General features: G+C 41.5%; 2 protein-coding genes across 4 annotated transcripts in view; both read right to left on the bottom strand.

Annotated features, from left to right (window-relative positions):
* Positions 1-496: 496 nt before the first annotated feature.
* On the bottom strand, positions 497-7,819 carry rps21 (ribosomal protein S21). Its single transcript, XM_069884124.1, has 4 exons — positions 7,726-7,819; positions 7,581-7,644; positions 1,823-1,894; positions 497-556 (listed from the first exon to the last, which is right to left on the bottom strand). The coding sequence occupies exons 1-4, from the start codon at positions 7,773-7,775 to the stop codon at positions 497-499; spliced, it is 246 nt and encodes an 81-aa protein (XP_069740225.1). The 5' UTR covers positions 7,776-7,819.
* Positions 7,736-19,902, bottom strand: part of cables2b (Cdk5 and Abl enzyme substrate 2b) — a 49,390-nt gene continuing 37,223 nt past the window's right edge. For 2 of the 3 annotated variants that reach the window (XM_069884121.1, XM_069884123.1), the window contains exons 8-9: positions 19,476-19,680; positions 16,500-18,694 (exon numbers count right to left, since the gene is read on the bottom strand). In XM_069884121.1, coding sequence (XP_069740222.1) covers positions 18,554-18,694; positions 19,476-19,680 — 346 coding nt within the window. In that variant the 3' untranslated portion in view covers positions 16,500-18,553. Of the gene's footprint in view, positions 7,823-16,499; positions 18,695-19,475; positions 19,681-19,902 lie in introns of those variants that run through there. The other variant, XM_069884122.1, reaches the window with a different exon arrangement.

Below are 19,902 nucleotides of genomic sequence, written 5' to 3'. Positions count from 1 at the left end.
AAAAGAAATTTCATGTAATATGACACTGTGTTATTACTATAATAAATTGAATCGTGATCTTGAACTTCCAAATGTACAAACCACTTGTGCTGAAAGTTACAAATTAAGTGTTATCTCTTCATTCTTCCTGAGGAGTACTGTATTTGCACTATTTTCCGCTTTTAATAAATAGACTAGGATTCACAGTACAAAATGGACAATGGTGTTAGTGCCAGCAATCTGGACCGAATTCCACGCTCTATTTAAGGATTTTGTCCGATCTCCCTGTGTCTGCATGGGTTTTCCCCAGGGGCCCTTGTTTCCTCCGGCACAGGCTCGTAGGCTTAAAGGGCCGTTTACTGTGCTGTTTATCTAAATTTAAAAATTAATTTAAATTATAAATTAAAACCCCTGCATTCAGAAATATAATAGCACTTTTCTCCCAGTTCAATATCCTTCATGAGTTTAAAAAAATGCCAATGCAAATCATGGCAGATAAAGAGGTTCAAAATAAAACTTACTTGGCCACAATCCCATCACTCTTTGCTAGCCTCAGGATACAATCATCTGATTCACCCTGTCAAGAGAAAGAGTGAAAATGCAGTCAGAGAGCATTCTATGGTTGGATACATAAATCCGTAAATATAAAGGAATGGTCTGGTCTGTGTTAACAGGAGTTAAAATTACAATGCTTAAAAGATGATTCAATGAAACATACTTAAAATACAATGAGGGGCCATACAGGTTACATGCACCAGGACCCAAAGCCAGATTTTGTCCCTCCAACCCAAAAGCACTCGCTTCCCTTTTATGCATATTTCCATACCCTGGAGTCGCATCTCCCCCCTCCCCCCTACAGGAATTACAGACAGAATTAGCAAAAGGCAATTCTCAGTGAGGACATTAGCCAAGTTCTTCATCTACACTGCAAGTCCAATTTTGAGTGAATAAAATGGGTTGCTTCCAAGTTGAGGCATCATAAAAATAGTGATCTATTCGTCTATTGATTCCTCTTTTCTATCCAGTTTGTTCCAGAACAATCTGGAGGCTGCCAGCTTAGTAATAAATAATGAGGTTAAAAGAAAGGACATATTGATACTCTGTCATTTTTGTCCAAGACATTTCTACTGAAACACTAAAATGGGTTCCCTGTTGAAATGAATAAAGCTTTGTGTATTTTACTATTTAATTTAAATGTTTTTAAGTTTACACATACAGCACGGTAACAGGCCCTTCCGGTAGCCCCTATTACACCCAATTAATCTACAATCCTGGTACGTTTTGAACAGCAGGAAGAGAAACCAGATCATCTAGAGGAAACCCACACAGACATGGGGAGAAAGTACAAATTCCTTACAGGGATTCAAACCCCGGACGCTGGTGCTGTAACAGCAATGGACTAATGACTAGGCTATCCATGCTGCTCTGGCACTGAAGATAAACATGGAAGATAAAACTTGCACAGACAAAAGCCATCAGTTTTTCCACATTTAATTTGTACAAAGTAGTTAAGATGAAACTCGAATTAAACATCTAAGAACTGTTGGATTCTTGAGAATACCCACATTCCTTTCAAGGGGTCTCCCATATAATGTAGATCAAGAAACTATTGGAGCCCCCTAACAAAGTTTCCATCAATATAAATTAAATAAATAGATATTGTCATTCAAAACTGCTACATTAGGTCACACACGTGTGTCCATAATAAATGCCATCTAACCATTAAGTGTACATACAACTCAATGATTGATCTCCTTCAGCAATCCAGTAGCGTACAAATTATAAACAGAAAAAAACACTGCAATGACAGCATTTATTTTTTTTTTAAACAGTACGTACATACCATCCTACGAATAGCTCCACAGATGGCATAGGTTTTGTGCTGTCCGTTGAATCTCCCAGTTACTTTATCAACCTAAGACAAAACATTTCAACAGATAATTCAATTACCAAGGAAACATCTTGACAAGCCAAAAACAAACTCCAAGCCAATAGACGAGAATTGGCATCTTTGATGAAGTGAATAATACAAGTGGACATGAATCATCAAATGGGAAAGTACCAAATAAATTACTCCTCAAAGAGATTGATTCAGCCATGACAGACTGGATACAGCTAAGGAACACTGAGCAGTGGCAAATGGTTCAATAAACAAGTGCTGGAGAAACTAGCAGTATCTATAGGAAGCAAAGGGTAACCAGCGCTTTGGGCCTGAACCTTTTTCTTAAGGTAGAAGTAAAAAGCAGGCAGGCATCTGATTGCTTTTTGAGACTAGATGAAGTTTATAGGAGGACAATTATTCATTATAAAAAGACAATAAGATAGATATGATCTTGGTACTGGGACTCGAGCATAAAGAATACAGATGACATAAAGCATGGAAATATAACAAATTGAATGATAGCTAGATCTAATGTAGTATCATGCAATTTAGTCCCACTTTTCTGCCCTTTCCCTTTAGATCTGTAGATTTTCATTCAAGTATTTATCCAATCCTGTTTGGAATATGACTACTAAAATCTGTGTCAACCGTCAAAATTAAAATCATAGCAGCCCATTAATTATATGAAGTTTCTTAATGCTTTCCAAAAGAAAATTAATATAGATTTAATAAAACAGATAAAGAAACAGAAAATGCTTGCAATTCTCAGGTCAGGTAGCAAACATTTTAGTTTGATGACTTTACATTAGAATGAGATGAATCAAGTTTTATGTTGCAGAGAAAGTAGTAGGTGCAGAGAGAACAAGTTTTATTTAATTTCAGATTATATTGTTTCCTTGTTGATACACTATCAATAACTTCAAAATACTAGAAGTTGACAGGCTTTTATTCCCTTAAAACTGAATGTGCACCCATGTTGCTGGCCCGATTTCAGAGTTTGTACTGGAGGAGGGACTTGGGCGTAACTGCCTTTATTAGGGAATTCAAAGGGAGGAATCAGAGTTAGACAGCAAGGAGGTGGGCCAGCCATACACAGGGACAGTACAAATGGAACAAATAACATTCACCCCCTCTTTCAAAGGAAACTCCAGTGGGGTGGAGTGCCCATCACAAATTCAGCCGGACTTGTGATCTTTTCTGTCTTCGGGACTGTCTTAGTGTCGGCTGTGGCTCAGCTGTCGGTTCCTTGGCAATGTGATGAGTGTTGGCAGTTTGTGAGTCCGGTGACTGGGGTGGGACAGCTGGGGTGGGAGTTGGGGTAGGGTGCCCGGGTATGTAGTGGTTGATCGTGGTGGTAGAGCTCACTGGGTGGCCAATCGTAATCTCAGAATCTCCTGTCAGTTCCCAGAAGGGAACAATGTCTTTGTGCCCATCTGGGTACGTCACGTAGGCATATTGGGGGTTGGCGTGGAGATGGATCTTCTCAACCAGTGGGTCAGTCTTATGGCATCACCCATGCCTCCAGAGGAGGACTGGTCCTGGGGACGTCAACCTGGATAGCAGCACAGTCCCCGACAAGGACTTTCTGGGGAAGGAAAATATTCGTTCACGTGGCGCGGTGTTGGTGGCCACGCACAAGAGGAATTTGATCACGTGGAATACCTCGGGGAGGACCTCTTGCCAATGGGAAATGGACAGGCTTTTCGATTTCAAGGCTTGGAGGACTGCCTTCTAAACAATGGCTTTCTCCCTTTCCACCTGGCCATTTCTCCAGGGGTTGTAACTGTTCGTTCTACTGGTGGCAATGCCCCAAGCCAACAGGTACTGACACAACTTGTTGCTCATGAAGGAGGACACCTGATTGCTGGTGGATGTACCTCAGATTCTTTAATAGGGTAAAGCTGGTTTATGGTTGTGGTCATGCCTGGGCAGGAATTGGCAAATGGAAACCGGGAGTACTCAATGATGTCGAGGAAGTTCACTTTTCGGTCCGAGGAGGGCAGGGCCCCTTGAAATCCATGCTCAGGCGTTCAAAGGGGCAGGTAGCCTTGATGAGATGTGACTTGTCAGGCCGGTAGAAAGCGTGGTTTGCAGTCAGCACAGACCCAGCAATTTTTGGTCAGTCTCCTGACACCATCAATGGGTAGGGAGGTTTCAGACTTTGACAAAGTGAAAAGGCCTGGTGACCCTGGGGTGGCAGAGGTAATCGTGGAGGGCTTGGAGTCAGTCGGACTGCTCACTGGCAAATGTCCCCCGAAACAGGGCATCTGGAGGCTGGTTGAGCTTCCGGGCTGGTACAAGATATCAGTTGTAAGTGGAAAGTTTGATTCTCCTCATCAGAATCTTGTCATTCTTGATTTTACCCCATTGCTTATTATTAAACATAAAAGCAACTGCATGTTGGTCAATCAGCAGGGTAAAGGGTAAATCATATGCCAGCCAGGTAGTGCCTCATCCTGCTTCCACAATGGACTGGGCCGCCTCATCAACAGAGTGCTGGATCTCAGGGGCCATTGAAGGGGGCAGGAGAAAAACGCCACGGAACTGCCTGCTTGGTTAAAGGTGGCGGCTAGGGCAAAGTCGGAGGCATTGGTCTGGTGAAATCATCCACACCTGTATTGTGGCCTTGACGATGACTCCTTTGATGCAGATGAAGGCGCCTGAGCATCTGCCGAAGGGGAATAAAGGTGGCTTTCACTAGGGGGTCGGGCCTCGTCCGCATAGTTGGAGACCCACTAAGCGTAACATGAAAAGAACTGCAGGCACCTTTTCAGAGCCTTTAGCCTATGGGGAAGTGGGAGTTCCAACAGGGGATGCATGTGGTCGGGACCAATGACTCCATGTTCCACGACGCAGTCGAGGATGGCCAGACATGATGTGTGGAACACACATTTGTTTTTATTATAGGTAAGGTCGTTTGGAGGAATTTTTCTAAGTTTGTGTCATGGTCCTACAGGTCATGGCCGCAGAAGGTGACATTGTCCAAATAGGGAAACATGGCCTTGAGCCCGTGCTGGTCCACCATTTCCCTCTGAAAAACAGAGACTCCATTTGTGACTCCGAAGGGGACCCATAGAAAGTGGTAGGGGCAGCCGTCCACCTTAAATATGGTGTACTGTCGTCCTCTGGGCAGATAGGGAGATGGTGGTATGCCAACTTTAGGTTGATGGTGGAGAATACCTGGTAATGGCTATCTGATTCACCATGTCAGCAATGCATGAAGCAGTTGATAGTTAAACTTTACTCAGTCACCATGCGAAGTTCTGTTTTTAATGACCATGACCTGGGCTCTCCAAATAGTACAAGGTTCAATGATCCCTCCAGCTAGAAGCCATTTCACCACTTACTTGATGAATGCCCTGTCCCCTGTGCTGTATCACCTGCTCTTAGTAGCAACAGACTTACAGTTGGCAGTGAGATTGGCAAACAGGGATGAGGATATCTGGAGGGTGAACAGCCCGCAGGTACGTTGCAGTGGGTGGATCACAGTTTGCTGCTTGGGTACATGCAGAGGGGAGGGCAGGAGGGGTTTTAAAAACTGGTTGGTGTGGACCATGACGAAAAGATGGGGCCCGTCAAACTCCATAGAGACGCTCTTGAGATGGCACTGGAAGACCATCCCCAGACCTCTGCCAAGGAGGATTTGGAGACCATAGAGATCTTGCAACTCGCTGGGCTCACCACAAGGGAATAGTTCTGCAAGGTAGCGGAATGTATAAAACTCTGACCTTCCACTATCAAACAATTCGTTAAGCGACTATTTACCTTCATGTCCATCATCGAGCGGGAGAGCTGATGAGGGCTATCCTGGTTGAATGCGATCGATGCCAATACTAGGTCATTGTCCAAGTCACTGTCCGATCTGGATCTGTAATGTGGTGCCCGTGATCCAGACTGGAAAGTTGGTGGCTTCCATGGTGTGCACACAGTTCTGTTGCTTGGGGGGGGGGGGGGTGGTGGAAGTGATGCTGGGCAAGATGGCGGCTGCCTCCATGCAGCGATGCTAGGGAAAGACCAAGTTCTGGACTTACAAACTTTTGTGGAGTGCCCCTTCTTTCTACACCCTGAGTATACTGCTTCCTTGGCCGGGCAGTGCTTCGATTGGCCGCAGAAGTATCATTTCAGGTGCTCAGTGGCGGCTGAAGTGAAGTCAGGGTGCCACTACGAGGCAGCGACCTGGACCCTGCGTCCCAAGGTGGCAGTGCCTGCACCCCCCACGAGGCAGCTGCGTTGTCGGAGGAGAATGAGTCCGTGTTACTACATCCAACATTTTGGATAACTCAACTTGCAAGTCAGTCAACCTGTTCCAACAGCCGCTGACAAAACTAGTCTGATTGCATGCCTGATACACAGGCTTCCTGGACGAGGTTGTCTTTATAGACATCTGCAGTAACGCCCCTACAGCCTCGCCTGAGTTCGTGCAGGACCTGTAAGAATCCTTCAAAGGGGCTCACCAGGTTGTTGTTTGCGAGTAGCCAGGCGTCTTGCATAGACCACACTCGTCCTAGGCCGGTACTGGTTTTGGAGCTTGTTCATTGCCTCTTCGTACATAGCGCAGCCCTGATCGCTGTGCACGTGTGGTGGCTGACCCACAATTGTGGTAGATACAGCTGGTCATCGTCTGATCCCATGACTTGAGCGGTGGCTTGCAGAAAGATGTTGAAACAGCGTAGCCAGTGCTCGAATCGTTCTGGGGCTTCGGGCGATGAATAACTTGTCCATTGCAATTTTAAAAATTGATATACTATCAATAACTTAAAAAGACGAAGTTGCCAGACGACAGGCTTTTATTCCCCAAGACTGAATGTGCACTTATGATGCTGCCTTGATTCCAGGGTTCATACTGGAGGGCTGACTTGGGCCAGCCATGCACACAGACAGGAGCATTACCATGGTATGACCACACTTGTACTTAACATTTTCCAGAGATACCTTTAGCACCGTTTCAGACTGTACCACCTACCATTATTTGTTTCCATTCCCCCCCCACCCCTGTCAACCATCTGACAGATCTTCCCTTTTGTTCATTCATTCCCCTTTTCTCCTTCCTCATTATCATCTCCATCTCTGCAACTTAAAACTTCCTTAATTCTGTCAAAAATTGCCCTGACTAGAAACATGAGCTTTCCCCCCACCCTTTCTCTCCACATATGCTGCTTGCAGTATTTTCTGTTTAGAAATCTAAATAGAGATACAGAATGGTAACGGGTCCTTCCAGCCCATGATTTACAAATAACTCGTGACCAATTAACCTGATAATTCTTTTTGCTGTTTAGCTTAGATCAGCACCTGGTGTTTTCAACTCCTACTGCTGCCAAAAACAGTTTCTATTCACTTAATCAAAACCATTCATTTTGAACGAACCCTAAACCAACCAAACAGACCCACACACCCATACTCTTCAATACATTGCCTTGAATGTGAATTCAATAAATATTCTTGAATACTCTCATTTAACCTGGTGCCACTACACCGTAACACTTAGGCATTTAAGATCACAGCAACTTTGCAAGAACATTCCTGTTGGTTGATTCATGCTTTTGCTGATTTCTCAAACTTCTACCCTTCTTTCTGAGTTTTGCCACTATTTTTCCTCATTTAGTCTCAAAATTGTTCTGCACCTTACATACATTTCCCTTTGCCACTCGACCACGACACAAGGCCAATAACTTTCAAAATGCGTGAGAACGGCCCTCTAATCTATTGAAGTTTAACTCACTTCAGCAAGGTTGATCTGAATGGAAGCATGGTCCTTGGCACCAATAATTCTGTTGCTCGCAGAACTACAAGACAAAAACGAGCAACAGTTAACGTTGACGTCACATGAAATGCCCAGGTCTCCCATCCACATATTTGATACCCACCATTTGCGTGGAACATATAAATCAACAAATTCTCCTGTGTCGTTCTGCATACTTGGCTTGGTTCAGTGGTGGGCTTTTATTCAGTTGTTTTAGCAATCTAAATATACATTAAAAAAAAATATTAACAGACATTTCAAATAAATAAGCCACCTTCATCAATCGCTAAAGCAAAATCACTTCTTCACTTAGTTTTTTAAGCATTATTCATGGTACATTCATCCAGAATTAAATACAAAATAACTTATTTTTGAAATTTGGATAGAAGTCTCACTAAATAATTGAATTTACAGATACTTAAAATTTTTTTTAGCCAAATGGAGGACATTGAGAACCCAGGAAATTGCAAAGGAAGTTTTCTTATATGCAGTTACAAAAATAACATTGCTAGCATTCAAGAGTGCAAAATCCTTTTTTAAATCTACAGCAGACAGGGACAATTGGTGATACTCTTGATTTCATTGTTTAGGGGAAGGAGCTCAGCTTCAAACTTTACTTCTCCACAGGAATGGTAAAATTCAAAGGACCTTTTAGACTTGCAAATCTTAAGACGAATTTAAGAAATGGGAGTCAGAAAAATTGAAGCTATTTGATCTATCCCACCTGCTTCACCGTTCATACAATCAAGGTTGGATTTACATCTCAATACATATTCCCACATTCTGTTTATACTCTTTAATGTTTTTCTTAAATCTAATCAGTGACTTGGCTCTTTGGCTTTCTGTGATTTAAATTCCACAGGTCCAATATGCTGAGTGAAGAGCTATTTCCTCTTCTCCAAGTCTTTCTTCATATTCAGTCTGTGATCCTTGGTTCCAGACACTTCAGCCAGCGAAACATGGCCTGTCAGAATTTGTAATAAAAGTAAATCCTTTCTGAATTTTGCACACAGGTCACATTGATCCAACCTCTCCTCTTCTGACAGTTTCACCATGCCTGGAACTAGTTTGGACGAAATTACCTATGCCTTGATCCTAGACAGAGCTGCTGTAACGGCTGGTGTGGACACGTGACAGCAGACATAGATGGCTCTGCTCCGCAGTCCCACCGTCGACAGCAATGTGCAGGCTTTAAATGGCCTGCTAAAGGAGCCAACGGCATAAAAAAAAATCCTGCAACCATGGGATCAGTGCTGAAGATGATGGTGCCTGTGGTGGACAGCGCAGCACGAGGAGCTGCAGACTCCCAGGGAGCAGTGGACCGGGTGCAGGAAACTAGAAACAGGCAGAACACATCCTACAGAATTGCAACCATGGCAGCAGTCCGGCAAGGGTCTCAGCGGCTGAAGAACTCACACAGGTTGCGGATTGATGGCGACTTGGGGTCATAAGACCTACACAGGCTGCAGGATGCTAGAGACCGTCTCATGGAAAGCAGGTATTGGAACAGGGATTGAGAATATGCTGAGGGCAAAGGGCTTTCGAAGGGCCTTAAGCACAGAAAGCTTCCTGATTATGTTGGAGGTTTGGGTCAGTGATGGTTTGAACTGGACTCTGTGCGGCTGTGGGAGAGTCATGGACACTCAGTGAATCTGAAAGGACTCCCTTTTTTTCTCTTTTTCCTATTGTTAGGGGCTCTGCAATGCTCATAGCGACTCTGTTTGCCTTATAGACAAAAGTTGATGTAGATCATGTATATATTTTAATGCATTATTACGTGACAATAAAAAAAAACTAGTCCACTGAATCTTCACAGCACTCCTGTGATAAACAGTGCCCATTTCTCCAGATACATTTTCAACAAGCCCCTATTCAATTCCAGTAAGTTATTCATGGAATAACCACTTTTGCTCTAAAATACTCTTATAATTAAAGGCAATATGCTTTAAGTGCGATTTTCTAATTAATTGCTGTGCCAATACATTGATTTTTAGTGCAATGTGTGTGAGGCCCCTTCAGACACCAAAATGACCCAGTCTCTCAATGCTTAAAAATACACTGTTTTTTGTTCACATTGCATTGCCACGTTCTTGCTCAGCTTGTCTATAGGCCCTTGCAACCTCTTATATTCTTTTTCTCACTCACAATCCCATCCATCTTTGTATTGGCAGAAACCTTAGGAATTACACTTGACTCAACTAAATCAATTTAGATCGTGTATCACTTAAAATTTGAATTGCAAAACAAAAGGGTGTTGACAAAAGCACCCTTTATTAATGTATTGGCTCTGAGATTTAATTATTTTCAATTAGTTTTCTTGTTTGTTGTGGCTGCACCTTTTCCAGGCATGTGAATTTTAAAACTGGAGCACCTTCTGCTGAGCCAGACCCAATGTGGAACCGATGCGAAGACTGGGATCACCTGGAGAAGACTGAATGTTAAAAATTTCAGCCGGAACATAGCTTCTCGTTTCATGGCTATGCCAAAGATGATAAAAATCTAAGCTCAGAGCGCTCAAAAAAGTGGTGCATTGTTGAAGACAATCCACTTTACTTACACTTTTTGATAAGATCTATCGCTAACACTGGACAATGAGGATTTTGCTTCCTGAACACTTCTGGGTGTATTTTATGGATCACAAAAATCACCATAAAATTTTCCCTATCACGTACCATTTTTTAGGTCTAATCTATTTCTGTCATATCTTAATATGCTTCAAGTATACAAAGTCATGAAGTGTAACAAGTCATTGAAAATTCATTTTCTGCAATTGCACTTGGACTTCTTCCCTACTGATCCGGGTACATTCAGTGATGAACATGGTAAAAGGTTTCACCAGGACATTGCGACCACAGGAAAGTGGAAGTCAGGGCAACTGAAATCCATCAATGCCGGCAGACTATTTATTGTTGGAGAGGCATGAGAGGCATCAGATGCAGAGTACAAACGAAAGTAAGTGGTAAAACATTTTTAGGTCAGTTGAACTAACGCAATGCATCAGCGTCATTCGGCGCTTAAACATGCCAAATTCAATAAAAGTTAATGTTTCTCCAACTTTCTACGTGATATAGAAAATCTGAAATTATCTTTGGGTTCAGCTTGGAGTTGTCTATCATATTCCCCAATTTTTTTTTCAGGAAGCAAACCTTTTGAAAAACAAAATTGTTGTTTATTATTGCCTACAATTTCGGGAAGACCCTTCTGGGACAGAGAGGGGAGGGGGGAATCGAACCCACCTCGAGAGCCACATCCCAAGACCCATCACATTTAGCAGAAATAGGGAAAGGAAAGTGACCCAGATGCGACGAAGGGCGATGATAGGGATGAAGGGTCTGACCCAGAGGCCGATGATGCAGCGGTGACGGCCCGGCCCGGCACATGCGGAGCCCCGCTCCAGCACACACTGGCCCCTTCACCATCAGGCCAGCTTCAACACCCCTTGCCACCTCCTGCCGGTTCTCATCCCCATCCCGCCGGCTCAAATGCCCCGGCCGGGCCCTCCCGCCGCCTTCCCCCGCACGGACAAAACCCCAACTCACCTCCACGCAAATGGCGACAGCGAAAAGGAAGGAAAGCTGGGTGGCGGATGTGACGTTTACTCACGCCGCGCGCACCGCTTCCGGCTCGTCGCTCGGATTGCGCGCGCATTGAGGGGCATTGGCCATCCAGCGGGGCAAACTACGGTGCGGCTATGTTCCCTTATTTCGCAGCCCTGGGGAAAGCAGTGACGTTCACTGCATCCGTCAAAGCCTTCCATGAATAGGCCCAATCTTGCATCCGTCAAAGCCTTCCATGAATAAGTCCAATCTTGCATCCGTCAACGCCTTCCATGAATAAGTCCAATCTTGCATCCGTCAAAGCCTTCCATGAATAAGTCCAATCTTGCATCCGTCAAAGCCTTCCATGAATAAGTCCAATCTTGCATCCGTCAAAGCCTTCCATGAATAAGTCCAATCTTGCATCCGTCAAAGCCTTCCATGAATAAGCCCAATCTTGCATCCGTCAAAGCCTTCCATGAATAAGCCCAATCTTGCATCCGTCAAAGCCTTCCATGAATAGGCCCAATCTTGCATCCGTCAAAGCCTTCCATGAATAGGCCCAATCTTGCATCCGTCAAAGCCTTCCATGAATAGGCCCAATCTTGCATCCGTCAAAGCCTTCCATGAATAGGCCCAATCTTGCATCCGTCAAAGCCTTCCATGAATAGGCCCAATCTTGCATCCGTCAAAGCCTTCCATGAATAGGCCCAATCTTGCATCCGTCAAAGCCTTCCATGAATAGGCCCAATCTTACATCCGTCAAAGCCTTCCATGAATAGGCCCAATCTTGCATCCGTCAAAGCCTTCCATGAATAGGCCCAATCTTGCATCCGTCAAAGCCTTCCATGAATAGGCCCAATCTTGCATCCGTCAAAGCCTTCCATGAATAGGCCCAATCTTGCATCCGTCAAAGCCTTCCATGAATAGGCCCAATCTTGCATCCGTCAAAGCCTTCCATGAATAGGCCCAATCTTGCATCCGTCAAAGCCTTCCATGAATAGGCCCAATCTTGCATCCGTCAAAGCCTTCCATGAATAGGCCCAATCTTGCATCCGTCAAAGCCTTCCATGAATAGGCCCAATCTTACATCCGTCAAAGCCTTCCATGAATAGGCCCAATCTTGCATCCGTCAAAGCCTTCCATGAATAGGCCCAATCTTGCATCCGTCAAAGCCTTCCATGAATAAACCCAATCTCGCTCGTGTCCTGTCAGTTATCCACATTTATATAAACTTGGGACCAAAAAAAAAGCAGTACAAACACAGTAAATGCTGGAGGGATTCAGCCCATGGAGGTAAAGATACATCACCCACGTTTTGGGCTTGAGGAGTCCTTCAAAGTGTAAGCAAGATCAGGCTAATTAAAGATGTTAATTAGGGAGAAAGGGGGAACCAGACCATCAGCATAAAGGTGAGAATTGATTTTGGCTCTGTGAAAGGAGGGAAAAGAGAGACAAATAGTGGAAAGGAGAGACAAATAGTGGAAAGGAGATCAGGGGACGAAGATGGGGGTGGTTAACAGAAACTGGAGTCTATGTTAATGCCATCCATTTGGAGGGTGTCCATAAATGATGCGCTGTTCCTCCAATTTTGTGGGTGTTCTCACTCTGGCAGCGCACGAGATGGGTGTGGGATGAGATGCCAGTGGAAGCAGGTTTGATTTCAACATTCAAGAGAAATTTGGATAGAAACATAGATGGGAGCAGTATTAATGTTGAAACATTATGGATAATGTCTGTGCCAAGATAGCAGTGCTTGTGCTAAGCAGCAGCTATGAGGGGTTACAAAATCCAGGGGAGCAGCTGACTGATGAGAAACTGGATAAACACACGTGTTGAGAAAGAAGCAGAGAAAACCCTACAGGATGGTGACAACAGTGACAAACTAGCGAGGGGCTCAGTGGCTGCGGCAGCATGAGAACCAGGATCTGAGAGGATAATGAGGGCAAGGACGACTCCTGATGGGGCTCAGGCGTTGAAGGCTTCCTGATAGTGTCAGACATTTGGACCTGGAGCTCAGGTTGCCCATGGATCAAATAGGAGATTGTGTGTGGCTGCACAGACTGCAGGAAAGCTGGAAGCGAATCTGTGAACACTCAGTGATTCTGTAGGGATTCTTTTGTTTATTTTTCTCTCATTCTGTAAGGGGTGCCAGGCACAATTGCAATTCTGTATGTCTTGTGGTAGGCAATTTGGTGCAATATTACATGTCAATAAAGGAATCTTGACTCAGGGTGATGAGAGCGTGCAATGAGTGGAAGTGGTGGAAGTAAATATTGCTCCTATTCAAGTATCTACCAATTTACAAGGTAGAAGATGATTTTAGTCATTCAAACCCATGCTGACTAATTACACCCAATTAACTTAACCCCGTATACTTAAGGGGGGGGGGGTGGAAGGAAACTGGAGCACCCAGGGAGAATGCACAATTCCTTATTATTCAAAGGACATCCTCTATGGAATACTTGTAATAGGCAAGAGGACCTCTGCAAACGTGACATGAAAGCCTTCAGCAGATATTTCACCATGTTTAATTGTGATTCATATATAAACAAGGCTATTTGGTTGGTTTTGATGATCTTGTTGTGGGAGGTCCTTCATAGAACAGAAACCATTAAAGCTGGATAATATTTAAATATATTTAATGAGGAAGCCTTCACGGCTTCATTGAGAATTCCAGATTCACTACTCTGGGAGACGTAGGTCTTCCTTATCTACTCCCCAAATCTTGAGGTTATGTCCCGATTCTAGTATCAATTGTCAGTGGAAACCACTTCCCTGCTTCTAGCTTATCTATTCCTTTCATAATTTTATATTTCTACAAGATTCTCCAAAGAATCCTTATAAGCTAACCCCCTCATTTCACCACCAACATTCCTTACATAAAACATTTCCCAATCAGAGCCAGCTTACTTCTCATGCCTTCAGTTTCCAGATTTTATTTAGAATTTGTTTCAGATTAACTACACTTGTGCAAATATTATCCAGCTTTAATGGTTTCTGTTCTATGAAGGACCTCCCACAACAAGATCATCAAAAACCAAATAGCCTTGTTTATATGTGAATCACAATTTAACATGGTGAAATATCTGCTGAAGGCTTTCATGTCACGTTTGCGGAGGTCCTCTTGCCTATTACAAGTATTCCATAGAGGATGTCCTTTGGCATCCTCTTTCAAGCACAACATGAAAGCCTTAAAAATCAGTGTGCAAAGATGATGGCAACAAATGGCAAAGTACTCTTCAACACCTAGAGCAAGGAGAGAGAGCAAGGAGAGAGAGAGAGAGAGAGAGAGAGAGAGAGAGAGAGAGAGAGAGAGAGAGAGAGAGCTTGAGTCAGTTCGAGGAGCAGAGAGCTAAACAGAGCACAGCAGACAAAAATTCAACAATACCTTACATATGCTGCAGGTTTGGAAGAGCCTGCCATTCCATGATCAGCCTCAATTGACTCTGCTCAACAAACTAGTGATTATCAGAGGCGCAGTACCCATGGTCAACCATGTCCGAAGGAGGCCACACATATCTGTTTAATGACGAATTTTCTGGTACAGTTATAAGAACACAGCACACATTGGCAATGTTCTTAACCTATACCCAACTGAAAATGCTGTCAAGGGTGAGCTCTGGCAACTATTAGACTATATCTAGACTGGATAGGATGTGGAAAGAGCCTCTGCATGAAAATGATGCGGATTGGAAAGAATACAAGAGTTAGAAATGTAAACAAGCAATATTTGATACCATAATTAGATATTTTTGATGGTAAAATGGTAAAAAAATTAAGAACTGACCTAAAATAAGATCCATAAGTAAAGTTGATGAGATAAAGATATAGCTGGTACATACTGCAGCCATGGTGTGCCTTATAGATAAGGAGGAATGCACAAAAAGGTTGAAAGGGAATACAAGAGCGAGCAGAAAGAAGATTCAATTGTTTCACGTGAAGAGAAAAATAAATGAAAAAAAAATCTATTGGATAACATTTCTCACCATACAAAAATTGTTAAAAAAATGCATTCTCATGGGAATGAATGGAAAAATATGCTAGATTAAGGAGCCTTGTATGACAAACGAAATTTAATGTTTGATTGGAGAAAAAAGTAAACGACAGTGCATGCACTGGAACTAAGAGAGTCGAGAAGAAAACAAAGAAATGAGGACAAAAGGGTGGCAGGAAATATCCTTGGGAATAAGAATACCAACACATTTGATAAGTTTACCTCGAGTTTCTCTATCACTTCATTGGACTGCTTATTCCACATACTCACACTCAGTGTGGAAAACGTCAGGTTCCTTTTAAATTTTTCTCCCCGTCTTAAACCGATGCTCTCTAATTTTCAACTCTTCTACTCTGGGAAAATCTCACATTATCTATGCTCCTTGTGATTTTGTATACCCTGATAGGGTCATTCAACCTCCTGTACTCCAGAGAAAGTTGTGCTGAAGGGTGTTCAGAGAATAATCATGTTATTTCCTGGATTGGAGGACTTTAATTAGAGGGAGTGATTGAATTGGCTGGGCTTGATTGCCCTGGCACAAAGGGTGATCTCATAGAAGTAGGGAAATGGGGAAAGATAGGGATATCAAAAACATGATTCAATAAGAGAGGAAAAAAATTAAAGGGGATTAGAGAAGTTTTGTTTATTCAGTGGTGACAAATTAGATACAAACATTATGCTTAACAGACATTGAGACAGACACTTAAATAACAGGGTGTAGAGAGATATGGGACACATCAATGTGACGTGAATGGGCAAAATGGATGAAGTGGGATGAAGGACTTATTTCTATGCTGTACAATTTATAACTCTTATTTGGTGGTAGAAAATGTAAATTAAATTATTACACAAATTATTCTGAGAAGTTAAATTATATCAATTAATTTGTATAATTGCAACTCAGATTAAGGGATCTAAAACAGAGTACTTAAAAATGTGTGGTTTCTTGGGAGCTGAGTTCACATTGGTGCTGCCATCCATAAATGGATGTTAATTTGTTTCAATGGTAAGATTTGGAAATCATGGGCTTGTGTTTCCAATTTCTGGAGTCATATTAACAATGTCCAGCTTTCCAAGATCACTTCCAGTTCATTCTTTTGCTAAAGTTCTGACAGCTCATATCCATGCTGATCTGTTAAAATTCAAAGTTACTTTCCTCAGCACAGTTAGAAAGAAATACAGGTCTCAGTTTGAGCTAAATATTAATAAACAGCTTTCAGTATCTTTGAAGGGTTACTGACAAAACGTTTGATTACTAAATCTATTACACAACAGTATCAGTTGTGTCTTCAGAAACTTATCCATTTGAGAAAAGACCAGACATCATTTAAAATTGACATTTTACTTGCAATATTGCAATTCCACTAATACAAATTTAATAAAAATATTCATAATTTTTTAATCATAATTTTTAAGTCCCAAGATGGTCATTTTGTGCAATGAGACAACTCATTTAGATTTACTCAAATACAGTACTTCTTAATTATCAAAAGTAACAATAACCCATTAAATACAGTAACTAATTCCATTTTCCCATTTTATGATAAATAAGAGCACATCCGTGGAGCAAAATAAATCCATATACTATACAATAAATGAGGAATAGAAAGAAAAACCAAGGCATAATCTTAAAATTACAAAGTATAAAAAAAGGGATTAAAACTGAGGTGAAATTCAAAGTAGGTGAAATCTGAAAGTATACTCTATTTTAGAATGATTCATTTAAAAAAGATGAAATTAGAAAGTTTGGGTACAAAAAAAATTGGACTTGGAAAGGATAATTGGGAGATTCATTAAAATTAATTAGATATACTTGTTTTTAAATTTAATTGTTAGGTTGAAGGGTGTTCTCATTAAGGTACAATCTCCTTTTGGTGGGCAGGTAGGGAGGGGGGAAAATAAGGAATGGAAAGTGTACTCTACAATTTAAGAGCAAGGACATTTACAAATGAAATTTATTACCAGACGAAAGAAATCAGGAACACATCTCATAGTAAGACAGGGATGTTGGACGAATTGAACTTTTAAGATGGAAATAGATGAACCTTTGCTATGGCGCAAGAATGAAGGGGTATGTACAAAGAGGAGATGAGGTACAGGTTTAGTCTTGATCCACTTGAGCAGCTAGACACATTTAAGTGGTCAAATTGCCTTCTTCCATTCCCATATTAGACAAAAATAATGAATGGATAACCAAATGAAAACAGTACAAAGCATTATGCTCTTTTCACAATTAAAAAAAAATTGCTGACCTGATGCATGATCATAATTTGCTCACTGTTGGTTCTACCTGAATACCTGAAATGTCTTCACATCATGAAACTATTAAAATAATATGTAGACCAAAATGCAAAATATTGCAGATGGCAGTAATCCAAAATAAACTAAGGGCTGAAATAGACATTAGGCCACACAGCATTGTGGGAGAATGTAAAGTAAAGTTAACTTTTCAACCCTGCAGCTCGGAGAAGAAATCATCAATTTGAAAGCAACTCCAATCCCTTCTCCTCACCATCCACAGATGGTGACTGCTGTTCAGTCAATCCAGAGTTTTCCACCAAAAACATTTTACTCACAAGACAAAGGCAACATGTTAAAATGTAGAAGCTAAATAAACTTTAAGTACAACAGTTAACATTTAAATATTAAATATTTACTAGTATTACCATTAATCATAAAATGAGCAAACTGATAGCTGGTCTTCAATATTATTTTCCAAACTACTAAAATCTGTAAGACTCTATAAATGCATCTATTAACTACAGCTATTAGTAAGTTTAAAAATAGCATGAAAGGGGATCTAAAAAGAACAAATGTTATCTTTGACAGTTTACATTTTACAAACAAGATTATGAAAAGTACAGTAATACATTTTTATTGAAGACTACACTACCATGAACAAGTCTTAAACCCAAAATATTCAAAAAATATAGTTCAAATATTAACTGCACTATAAACGTGCTTAATTTGAATCTCTAACATAGAGTGGTAGCTTCTGTGCTACTCTGTAGCAGCAGAGTAGCTGTTACAATGCTTGGAAGAACAAAGTTTGGAACAGGCTATCACAGCAACGACAAGTTACTATGTAGAAAAGTGCTGATGCCTATTGAATTTTTTGGTAGCAGATATTACTCTCTAATGTTCCATGTGACTGGCCATTACATACACACACCCCTTCACAAGTTTCATCCACATAAAGGTACTGGAATTTAAAAAAGACAAAAACAGAGATAAACTGGCCAATAACCATTGGATGGATCACCAGTAACTTGTGAACTAGTTCCATAGCAATTCTTTTTGTTACATTGGTTCTCATTCTAAACAAAAGGAAAATAAAGTCATTCAACTAGTGCAGCATTTCAAGGAAGAACTTCTGGCTTCTCCCAAGGGTGTCATCTTCAATAGGAATGGAATTGCATCTATGATTGCTGGACAAGGCGTCTGTAGTGAGGTAATACTTTTTTCTCAGGAAGGTAAAGGCCAAACTCTAAAGCCACAAGTGTTGTGAACTCAAAAGAAACCAGCTCTTTGGAGTTCAATCTTAAACGCTCTTCCAGTTTCTGTGCACAAAGATTGATAAGCGTTATAAAAATGGTACATGCAATACACACACCAACTACCAGTCTTCAACACAAGACAGACTGTGTTTGCTGAACTGAAGCATACCCATTAGAGAATTTATACATACTAGACATTTTTGTGGATTACAATATTACAAATGAGTCAGGCCACTCTGATCAGAAATGTTTGGGTGGAGCAGATAAAAGTAAAAGCTCAAGGAGAAATCCCTTCCCCCAACACCACGTGCCCCACATAGCACCCCCCGCCCCCCCCCCCCCCCCCCCCTCCACAGACGCTGACTGCCTCCTCAGTCAATCCAGAATAATCAGTTCTCTCATTTCAGGATTTTTAGCACAATCAGGATCTGTCACATCTTTCTGAAGCTTGAGTGATTTTTCGTTTGGACTCTATTTAATTGGATTCATTTATATCTCATTAAAAACAAGATGGTTTAAAACTAAGAATATTAACCACTATATAATCTGCTACAATTTAATGCTTCTGGCCAGAGGATAATGAATTGTCAGTCATGCTCTATATTTCTGAGATTTAGAATGATCTAATAATGGTTATGATCAAAATCAATGTTTTTCTATTGACAAGAATATTGAAATTGCGTGTTTTTCTCTTCGTATACAAATAAAATTAATTGTTTCTGTTTCAAAAAACCCAGTCTACTCCTTAATCCAATACTATAATTTTCCCCCTCCCATAATGAACCCAACTTAAAGTTGATGGAAATGCAAGAAAGTTAGTCAGCTTGCTGTAGATTATACTTACATCAATCAGATGTTTAACTTCGTGCTTCTTGAGATCGCTGCTGATTTTGGCTGCTAGAAGCAAGCAGGCACCAGAACAAAGCTTTCTGTTCTGCTTATTGACTTTGCCTTGGAGTACAAGCTTCTCAAAATAAACAAACGATAAAGCCACAGTACAGTGCTCCAGATTACATTCTTCTGCCAGGTCTCGCATTTCCCGCTTTAAACTACCAAGAAAGCAGAAAATTACATGAAGCCCAGTGGTAATTTTGTTGAGGGTTAAACCTAATACATAAGCCACATTTTTTCTCTCTCATTCCTTCCATAGCTCTGTATCGGATCACTTTGTTACAATCTAGCTTGATTGATGATAGATCTCGCTGACTTCTCAGGAAATCTATCTTTAGAGATCCCACTTGTTTGTGTGAGCTTCCAATCAAATTGACTTT

This window comes from Narcine bancroftii, chromosome 6 (assembly GCF_036971445.1).
Source record: "Narcine bancroftii isolate sNarBan1 chromosome 6, sNarBan1.hap1, whole genome shotgun sequence".
NCBI lineage: Eukaryota > Metazoa > Chordata > Chondrichthyes > Torpediniformes > Narcinidae > Narcine > Narcine bancroftii.
Note: the sequence above shows the minus strand (reverse complement) of the source record. Positions and strands in the feature narration are given on the sequence as shown.

Coding starts and splice junctions, on each gene's coding strand:
- rps21 (XM_069884124.1), bottom strand. CDS start 7,775: ATGCAGAACGACACAGGAGAATTTGTTGATTTATATGTTCCACGCAAA. Junction 1,895..7,580: donor TTCAGATCAACCTTGCTGAA/GTGAGTTAAACT, acceptor GTTTTGTCTTAG/GTTGATAAAGTAACTGGGAG. Junction 557..1,822: donor GTGGAGCTATTCGTAGGATG/GTATGTACGTAC, acceptor TTCTCTTGACAG/GGTGAATCAGATGATTGTAT.